Below are 10,775 nucleotides of genomic sequence, written 5' to 3'. Positions count from 1 at the left end.
CCACCGCATCCCAAAAAGAACGTTGCCTCGAAAAGAAGCCAAAAGCGCGAAAGGAATGAAGAAAAAGAAAGGAAGAGAGAATAAGCCGGAGAAGTCGTACGTGAGAGGAGAGCCCGAAAACGTCCTTATTCCTTCTCAATTCTAACATAAATATATTTGATTTCTCTCCTTCTAGAAATCTAATTCTTTTCTAATTATTTTTTGGATCGAGCGAGTGGAAATTATGTGTGTGTATTTGGTACGAACCTGACGCTTTTCTTGCCGTCGCAATCGATAGCCGCGATATCGAATTTGTAGTTGCGCCTCTTCTCGCAGTTGAGAACACGTCGGGCTTTGAGCTCGGCGTATCCGTTCTCTTTGGTGATGATCTCGAAGGGAACCTCTCCATGATGTTTGTTGACGATTTGGAAGGAGCACACGTTATCGCCGACGGCTCGAATTGCCGGAGTCACCTCCACCAAAGTTTCGTTCTCTTTGACCAGTCCATGGTATCCGTTCTCCAAATTGTCCACGTCCAAATGTAAAACTGCAAAAAACATAATAACGCATCAATTAGCAAAAAGAAAATCATTTTCTACCTTCGCCAGAGTGCAAATGTAAGCAGCTTTATGGTACAGATTAAGGGCGTTTGCGATAAGATTAAAAGTGTGATCGCATTAATGAACTCGCACTGAAAGCACGGGAAATGGAGCGAAAGGAAGATTTATTCTAGATTATATAATCAGGTTTTAATCAACTCCAGCGCAAATGCACAACAAACACCTAGAAAAGATTCACTATTAAATTTCGATGGAATCAAGGAAAGCTGCTTTCTCTTGATTACATCCACCTTTCGACAATTAACACACAGTTCAATAATTTACTTTTTATTTCGGATGTCTCAGCGTTACGATTCGCGCTGCGCTTCAATTACCAAGCAAAGAATAATGCCTGTTTGCATCTCGTTTAAATATTTATGAAACGGCGACGGCTCGAGAAATGTTAAGTAAGTATTCGTCATAACTCCGTGCATATCTCATCTCTTTCTTTCTCTCTCTCTCTCTTGGGTCTTTAAAAATAGAAACGTCAAACATTAGCACAAGCCGAGGTACTTTTGCGCCCCCTTTACTTTTGTGCGCCTCTTCTGCAAACATCAAAGTCTGCGGGACAACCCTCATATAAAAATAATCGTATGTCAATACAGCTCCTACCTCACACTCAATTAATCATAAAATCATAAAGAATTATTACTTTACAATTCGTAGTTACATCATTTATGGAGTAGATATGATAGTTTGCTTTGTATATATATAAACAAATGACTAAAGTTGTCATGACAATTGATTTATTCAATGTCAATACAAGTTACAACTGTCAACGTCAAAAATGATAAGGAAATGTCATTACATAATGTCAAATGTCAATATAGAGTACCATCTGTAAATAATAACTTAATTGAATTATTAAAAAACGGTGACAAGTGCTTTTTTTTCATCTTAAATCTTATAAAGGCTTTAACGTTTGTCACAAGAACGAACCTACTCTTCCGTAAATTTTAGAAACGTCATTTAAATTGTTTCATCTTTTTCAATTGCATATAAAAATAATCGTATGTCAATACAGCTCCTAACCTACTCATTTAATCATAAAATTATAGAGAATTATTACTTTACAATTCGTAATAACAGCATTTATGGAGTAGATATGATAGTTTGCTTTGTATATATATAAATAAATGACTAAAGTTGTCATGACAATTGATTTATTCAATGTCAATACAAGTTACAACTGTCAACCATCAACGTCAAAAATGATAAGGAAATGTCATTACATAATGTCAATATAGAGTACTCATCTGTAAATAATAACTTAATAGTATTATTAAAAAACGGTGACAAGTGCTTTTTTCTTCTTAAATCTTGTAAAGGCTTTGACGTTTGTCACAAGAAAGAACCTACTCTTCCGTAAATTTTAGAAAAGTCATTTAAATTGTTTCATCTTTTTCAATTGCATATACAAATAATAGTATGTCAATACAGCTCCTACCTCACACTTACTTAATCATAAAATCATAAAGAATTATTACTTTACAATTCGTAATAACATCGTTTATGGAGTAGATCTGATAGTTTGCTTTGTATATATATAAATAAATGACTAAAGTTGTCATGACAATTGATTTATTCAATGTCAATACAAGTTACAACTGTCAACGTCAAAAATGATAAGAAAATGTCATTACATAATGTCAAATGTCAATATAGAGTACTCATCTGTAAATAATAACTTAATAGAATTATTAAAAAACGGTGACAAGTGCTTTTTTCTTCTTAAATCTTGTAAAGGCTTTAACGTTTGTCACAAGAACGAACCACCTCTTCCGTAAATTTTTGAAACGTCATTTAAATTGTTTCATCCTTTTCAATTGCATCGGCAAAGACGACAGTCTTTAGAAAATCGTACACTTGTAAAGGTCCTTTATGCGTGAGGTTGACAAAGCACTTTTTGTCAATACGGAAATTTCGAGAAGAAGCCCTCAAAACAAGCTTCCTACACAACAAAACACAATTCATTTTTATTGAATTGCCTATTGACAGTCTTTTGTTTTATTTTGCATATCTTCGATCTTGTCCACAATTAAATATTAAAATTAGATAAACAACTTGTTAATAAAGAAGACGATTCCATATGTGCATATATATATTATGTGTCGGTATTAACTGTCAATCAAAGTGTCAAGAAGACAAATTGTTTGGATTTGGCCAACTTTCGCAATCTGTCAAACATCGAGTTTTAGGCGATAATAATTAAGTAAATGATTGGTGGCGTTTGAGAACTTCGCCGAGTCACGGGACACGACGAAATTAGCAGGCAATTAATTGTGTCCTGTCAAAAAAGCTTAAGCTTGAGCATCAAAACACACACTCGACACGTTGTTCTCCCTTGTGTAGGAAACTCGAAACCGACGTAGAAACTCGGAAAACTTCCTAAAAAGAAGCATTTTCTCTCTTTCCACGGAGAAGGACAGATCCGAGCCGAACGAATTCAGGCTAGGTCTTTGTGAATTCACCTTTCTCCTAGGAGCCATTAACATTTCAAAGACTTCACTTATTCATAAGGCTCTATATTTGCGGGCTGTTTGTCTTCTTTTATTGCTCGTCCTCGAGGACGACCACTTGATTGGGAGACTTATAGCTAAAGAGAACAAAATTCAATTATAACGTAGCGTTATTTTCTTTTTTCTCTTCTCCTCAAGATGATCCGAAAAAAAACGATAAATCTCTTTAGCCACATACATGCACGCAAGGCGCCGCCGCTCCGCTTAAAGAAGGAAACGCAGTCCGACCACCGACCGCTGACTGTTGGTAATAAAATGGTTCGGCTCTGCAGCAATTACGGCGAACTCTCTATATAAAAGTGGTTCTTAACCGGTTTCTGCTCTTTACGACTATTTCGTATATAACGAATCGCTTTAATCACGAAGCGACAATCCACCACATATTATTTATGCAGAGGAGAATGAAATCCTCTGCAATGTTTGCAAAACACACACACCTAATCGTCCCATCGGATTCGTTACAATTCCACAATGGGCAACTTGATGGCGATTTAATGCCGAAGCCGCCGCAGAATCCCTATTGAAACAAAAACACAATGCATCAGTGGTTCTCAAACCACAAAGACCGATTGGATCAAGGAAGGCTTGCCCGGAAATTACATGCCGCCAACAAACTTTGCACAACGTTGGTATTATTGACGTTTTCGATGAAACAAACAGCAGCCGTCTCTGATACAACAATTTGAAATACGCACAACATCGTAATTCGTTTCGCTTCTTATATTTAATTGAATTTAAAATTACTCCGAGGTCGTCCAGCTGTAATCAACGTGTTAAATGCATATTTTTTTGTTCTCTTCAAATTCTTTAACGTTACAACACTTTGTTATTAAAACGATACTTTTTTTGTGTGTGTCGTAAACTTCAGGTTCCATTAAATGCGAAGAGATTCGATTAAAACATTCCATAACAGGATTTTAAATTACTTTTATCGCGGATTCTAATTTCATTTACACTTTTTCCCTTTTAGACCCGTCGAATGCTCTAGCTACAACGCGAGATATTGTCAATTAAATGTTTCAAACTGTACGTTATTTTCGACTTTCGACTTGAAGGAAACGTCTGATTGCACTTGATATATAGAAACGTAATTCAATTCAACTTAATATTTCTATTTCGTATTATTTTTTTTTGGACTTTTACGAATGATTTATTGTAAGCTGATAATATATATATATATATATGAGAGAGACGCCGTTGCGAACATTCTTATTTTATTAGATTTGCAGGCTGGAAAAACGGATGTTGGAATGTGCCTTTGTGATGTATTCGTGCATATTCCTCGGAAGGCTTTCATTCGATCTCGCTGCGAATCGTCTAGAATTGGTTATTTCCTTTTTACCTGATCCTTCAGTTTTATGCATCCTTCTCCTATTGCAAAAAAAAAATCATAAAATCTTACGATTGTCGCAAATTGTAAAGCGTGTGCTTTGTTTTGTTCTTTTTTTTTAGACTTTCTTTTGTCCACTTATCACCCTTTACAAAATGAGTTATTAACAACAGTTTTTTTTATGGTAAAAATCAAATAATTTGAGAAATAATACAAGTTTTGTGCACTGACAAAGTGCACTTTCAAATATTACTCTACATTATTAGCCCTACATTAACGAAACACTGCGTAATTTAGTTGAGTAATATAAGCAGAACGAAACATTATAATATAAGCACAATACGAATCGATTGCATGATAAATTGGGAACCTTTTTTCGGTATCTTCGAAAATCCGTAGTTCGCCCTTTCCAGCTATATTTATAACCCTAGTTCGAAACTAAACTATGCCCATATATCGTGGATGGTTGTATAATGCTTACGACGTTGAAAATTAAGAATTTTCCGGCTATCGATCGTGGTTATTATATAGATTTTAGACAACTTTCCGATGCGGACAAATTCATATCCCATAGTAGTAACGAAGAGGACGAGAATGCACCGAAATATCGATTATTTGTCCAATACTTTTCAGACAAACATCTAAGAAATTTTATACGAAAATATATAGAAATTCAACCATGCTTATGAAAAACTATTTTTTACTATTGAAACTGTTTCGCAACTCATTAAAAACGGAATGATTACTTGCTATTGAGCTATTAAGTGATATTTTATATTTCAATTGCCTTTTAAATAAATAAACTATCCTTTTATATAAATAAGTATTAGCACAATAAACGAAGGTCAATACTCTCTCGACAACACGAGACACTTTAGAAATCAAGTAAGGTCCCAAGCAAACCAAGCAAGAAAGATACAGGTAGAAACGTATTCAAAGAAATAACGAGACCATATTGGGTAGAAAACGATTATGTCACCATAAATTCTTAATGCGGTCCTGGTAGCCTTGAATTAGATTGGGCCATTTGTCACGTACGTTCGCCTCTTTCTCGCAATCTTTTACTGTCATAAGCAAATACTATATTGAATTGCAACCGCAGAAGATGATGATTACGTTTGCAACCCTCCTCGTTATTAACGAAGTGTCAGCTATATGTGTGTGTAACTCGAGCATAAACTGTAATTAAATGCAATATATTGTAATTGAAGAACATTTTATGCGCTTCGTATCGAATTCTGCTGTGTTGCAGCGCGAACGGTTTTCGAAATGTTATTCATTATTTAGATTATCTTTTTTTCAAAATCTTTCTTTATAAATTTCATTTTTTCCGGTGTAAAATGGGAACCGTTCCAAAATGGAAATTGCGGAATCTCCCGCAGGCGATGACACATTTGCCCACCTATTTTTAGTCCGCTTCAGAATCGAGGGAACAAAACAACTGACGGACGGGCGGCACAATAAAGAGAGAGAGAATGAGGTTATTTTCATGTCCTAGAAAACTGCATCTAGACATCGGAACAACACAAAATATTGTGCTGACTTGGAAAGGAAAGAAGGCCGTGGAATCGTTGAAACAGTCAACAATGAGCGCGACGCCATTTTGGGGCAAGCTGGAAACGCACCTAAAATCCGGACAGGTGTAAATTGTTGGAAACGTTTCGGAGATTTCAGAGACAACCCCGTTCTTATGCCGTTATCTTTTAACGTTGCTGTTTAAAGGTCTTTAGGATGACGAGAGTTTAGGGCTCGTCGTGAGGGTTTCGGGAATGTCACCTTCTCGATAAGGGGGTGGCCCCGATTATTCCTGATCGTGTTTTGTTGTAGGTTTGACAGCGGGGGGGCGGCCATCTTGTGCGTGCACCTGTGCGCGCCCAGGTGAATTTTCGCAATTTTATCTTATCACAGGATACGGGGGGAGGGCGATGAACAAATAAATAAACAAACATTTGATGCATCGGGTTTAGTAGGTACGAGGAAGATGGTAATGGTTGTCATCTTCGTACGGAAGGCAGGGGGTAGAGGTAGAGAGAGGAAGAGATATGTTGATCAAGTCAACTCGACTCACCGTCATCGTAATCCGGGATCGAGCTGCATCCTGTGGGAAGACTGCAGCAGGACACGAGCAGGACGAGGGCCAGCAGGACTCCTCTGTTAGACAACATCTTCTTCACGCACTTGCACCTCTCGAAATGTCTACTACGTCCACCTCCTCTGCTACTACTTACTACCTCTGCTGCTGCTGCTGCTGCGCTCGCGGGGAGAGAGAGTGAGCGAGCGAGCAGTGGCGACAACAAAAACAAAACACACTCCTCCAACCAAGAGACAGACGACAATCGACGACGGCACTCTCGGACGAGAATCTTCTGTTCGCTGCTTCGAATATAGGGAGTTCTTCTCTTCGATTAAACGTCGCAGCAGTCACGCGCATACATTGTACATACAAATACACACTCTGAAAAAAATCTACATGTGTATATGTACTTTATACATACACACAGACGTACGTGTATTATGCATACACACACACGCAATTCTATTCGACACTCTTGTAAAGATGGACGGCACGGGTTTGTGCATTGACCAAAACCACCGTAAGCGATCTGAGCGCTCAAGAACGAACGCGGCGACATCTGGTCTGTCATAATTTGCGGCGCCATCTGTCGTTCGATAACCCGCACTAAATCCAATTACTTAATTTCCGCAAAGTTACCACTAAAAAGAGCTACAAGGCAGCTACATCATTTCAAAACGAATTTTCTATTATATTTAAGGGCGTTTTTTTTCTTTAACTCGAAAAGAGAGGGGTGGAAATTTTGAAAATAAACTATTGTATTCAACTTATGTTAAATGGAATTGTCTCATTGCACAATTATAAATAAATCTGAATTACTGAAAATCTCAAATTGTAACTGTAAAACCGTGCAAATGCGAAAACGTGTAAATAAAATACCGTGTAAAACGAGGGAAAGGCTTGAAAACCTTGGTTCTATTCAGAATAGAGGCTTATCTCTGGTAATAATTCTATAAGTCATCTAATGATGTTTGTCTTAATATATTGTTACTTAATGTTCGTCAATTTGACCGCTGTACCTTGTATATTTGTATCATGATACTGATAAACTAAGGAGACTCAAGTCATATGAAAAATTTGTTGCATGGCGCTGTCATCGAATCATTAGTACACCGGCAACTCTACAGGTGGCGCCACAAGTGCGAGCGTCAAATAATTTGAAAATTTCTTATATAACATTTCAAACTAGTTTTCTTAATTAATCTTCGATTTACATAATTAAACCTTTCACTATATTTATATAAGGTACAGTTATATTAATTTATTAAATTGTGTCGTAATTATAGGTTAAATCTTGAATGATAAGCTTTGTCGCTTTGTTTTTGGTGTAAAGTTCCATAGGAAACTCTTTAGATGGCGCCACTAGATTTGCGAGGATACGCCTTCACGCATTGCGGCGCCATTGTTGTTCCGCCACTGCGTTCGATTGACATTATTACGTCGTGTACAGTGAGAATGCAACAATTATACTCATATAACTCATAGTTATTAAATTATGCATTGTAGAAGATATACAACAATTGTTATTCTAATCATGCAATGCATTTTATGCTGATGCAAATTAACTGCATTGACTTTTTTTTTTGTTTTAGAACATAAGGAAATCAACTTTTGTTTTTATAACTACACAATGATGATGTTATTGTTATTATCGATACAAGGTTGCTTATGAAAAGTATTGAATGATTAAACGATATACTTATAACTGAAATACAAATGATCTCATTTGATTTAAATTTCAAAATACAATATGTACGTTCAATTTTTAACAGCTCATAGCAGGTGACTCGGTAGCAGTACGAAGATACCATTAGGCTCGTTGGAAAGGTGAGATATTCAGCTTTCATACGAGTGTTCGATTATGTAATTATCTTGAAGGGTTGTCGAGTTATTAACGAAAAACTGAAAAAAAATTGAAAAAACGACGTTTCTCTGTTAAGTAACGAACATTACGTAACTTTTGTTACATAAAAAGTTGCGCAACGCTTACGTGCTTCTGATTATGCAATAAAATCATAAAAAAGTTTATTACTTTTCGAATTATTAACGAAAACCTAAAAACATCCATTTTTTGACAAATTCTATTCACTTTTTTCCAATTTTTAACAGCTCATAACAGGTAGCAGTACGAAGATGCCATTAGGCTCGTTGGAAAGGTGAGACATTCAGCTTTCATACGAGTGTGCGATGATGTAATTATCTTAAGGGGTTGTCGAGAAATTACGTATGATGCACATCAACAGCATTTCTTTAAATTTGATTAGTTGCATACGAAATGGATTTAAGGATGTATCATATGGTGAGCGGACAAAGCAGAACAGCACTAAAGAAGAACAAATTTCAAAACAACGCAATCTGTTTTCGTTCATTTCGTTAATTATGATTACAAATATTATTATTAATTTCAAAATATTGTTTTCAACTGGTTTCTTTCTAACAGTATACAATTCATACTTAAAATTGGTAGGAAGTGGTGAAAACACCTGCTTTTACAATGCAACACCTGTATCGAAAATTGAGAACGTTTTCAACCCCCCGTTATATCGAAAGGTCTTTACCTGTAAAACTTCAGGTAAAGATTCGAATAATTCAGGTAGATAGGAACGACACTAACTCCAAAGCATTCCATGGCCTTTGCATTTTGTATTGGAATAATGAAAATATCAAAATTTTAGATGTAAGGAGAAATGCTCATTATTTCTATACAAATTATAACACTCAAACTTTATAAATCAATGAATAAGAAAAAATATGCAACTTACCAATAAGTTACTTAGAAGAAAACATGTGGTCATTGCAGATGTTATCCTAATAAAAAAAACACATTTAACTTTCTAAGGTTACTTATTAAATAACTGACAGCTGTCACAAAATACTCAATTTGTTGAATGTATTCAAAATCCAGCCTACTAGAATTTAAAAAAAAAAACAAACAAATTAATAACACTCTTGATAAAAGTGAAAAACATTATAAACAAACGAAATGTTGACAATTATTTTAATAGATGAAAAATTTAACTATAATTTTCGATTTAAATAAACGAATCATATGATTACTTTAAATTTATTTATTATTTTAAGTAGATACAATTAACATACATTTTTTTTGCTATAGTAATTATACAACCATAATTGAAACGTTAAAAAAAAAATGACGAACCATACTATATATATTTTTTTTTCATGTATATTAACATATACGTTTATATATACAAATATATATATATTTTTTAGTATTTATATATATATAGATGTATATAATATCATGTGACTACAATATTTCCCATTTGTTATTATATAAGACTTTTTTTTTCCGGTTTATTATTCAATCATGTTTCTTTGGTTTCTGATTAAAGACAAAACAAACAAATGAAGAATTAAAGGAACAAAAAAAAAACAACAACAAAAATAAACGACACACAAATAGATTATTTTGTTTTATACAATTTCGAAGTCATTTGTTTTTCCATTCCGGTTGTTATCTCATTACAATTACAATAATAATAATAATAAATAATAAAACTGTTCCATTTATTTTTTTTTGTTTAGTTGAATAATGCGTGTATAATACAGTTAAATATTAATTGTTTTGTATCTTATTAATCCCATTTCTTTTCATGCGTGTATATTTTGTTTTATATGTTTTTCTTATTTGTTTTTTTTATATATATATAATGTTTATGTATATATGCATATATATTGAAACAAATGAATTATCGAAAGGAATATAAATTTTTCTTCATTCATTTTTTTTTCTTGTTATATAATATATTTGTAAAGAATGGGTTTTTGATGCGCTTTTTTTTTGGTATTTGGCGATGCGTTAAGTAAATGCTTCTGGCAGATTCGGAGCAGTTGAACAATCCTCACTTCGAGGCATCATCACAAGTGTCAGCGATCCTTTGAAAAGTGTGTGATTTGTGTGTTTATATGTGTGTGTGTTTTTTTTGTTTGTTAGTGAATATGTGAAGACAATAACTAGCGTTATTATTTTTGTTTTGTTAGGATTAAGAAAATTATTTACAGGTTTTTGTCTCTTAAATTATTAGACCGCATTTTTTTGACGCCTACTGCGACCACCGCGCGGCGGAAGGTAAACGTCAAAAAACATAAGAAATGCGTTTGTTTTGTTATGTATTCATTATTTTTCTTTTCTTCTCTCTTCATATCTTATATTTATATATAATATGTATGTATGTATGTATATAAATAATAATGAAAGCTCCGGCATCTCTGTCTCGCAACAACGATGACAAAACGAACGAAATAATAAT

General features: G+C 34.4%; 1 protein-coding gene across 1 annotated transcript; it reads right to left on the bottom strand.

The window, feature by feature from the left end:
- Positions 1–206: 206 nt before the first annotated feature.
- Positions 207–7,039, bottom strand: LOC108564131 (calsyntenin-1-like). The gene is made up of 2 exons (XM_017923067.1): positions 6,496–7,039; positions 207–526 (listed from the first exon to the last, which is right to left on the bottom strand). The coding sequence occupies exons 1-2, from the start codon at positions 6,590–6,592 to the stop codon at positions 222–224; spliced, it is 402 nt and encodes a 133-aa protein (XP_017778556.1). The 5' UTR covers positions 6,593–7,039; the 3' UTR covers positions 207–221.
- Positions 7,040–10,775: the final 3,736 nt, after the last annotated feature.

Source organism: Nicrophorus vespilloides, unplaced genomic scaffold (assembly GCF_001412225.1).
Source record: "Nicrophorus vespilloides isolate i.1.1-1 unplaced genomic scaffold, Nicve_v1.0, whole genome shotgun sequence".
Taxonomy (NCBI): Eukaryota; Metazoa; Arthropoda; class Insecta; order Coleoptera; family Silphidae; genus Nicrophorus; species Nicrophorus vespilloides.
The sequence above is the reverse complement of the archived record's forward strand: the minus strand, read 5'-3'. Positions and strand labels throughout refer to the sequence as shown.

Bases quoted from the DNA above. Each gene is read 5' to 3' on its own strand.
- LOC108564131 (XM_017923067.1), bottom strand. From the start codon at position 6,592: ATGTTGTCTAACAGAGGAGTCCTGCTGGCCCTCGTCCTGCTCGTGTCC. The intron at 527-6,495 runs GTGAGTCGAGTT...TGTTTTTTGCAG, and splicing joins GATCCCGGATTACGATGACG to TTTTACATTTGGACGTGGAC.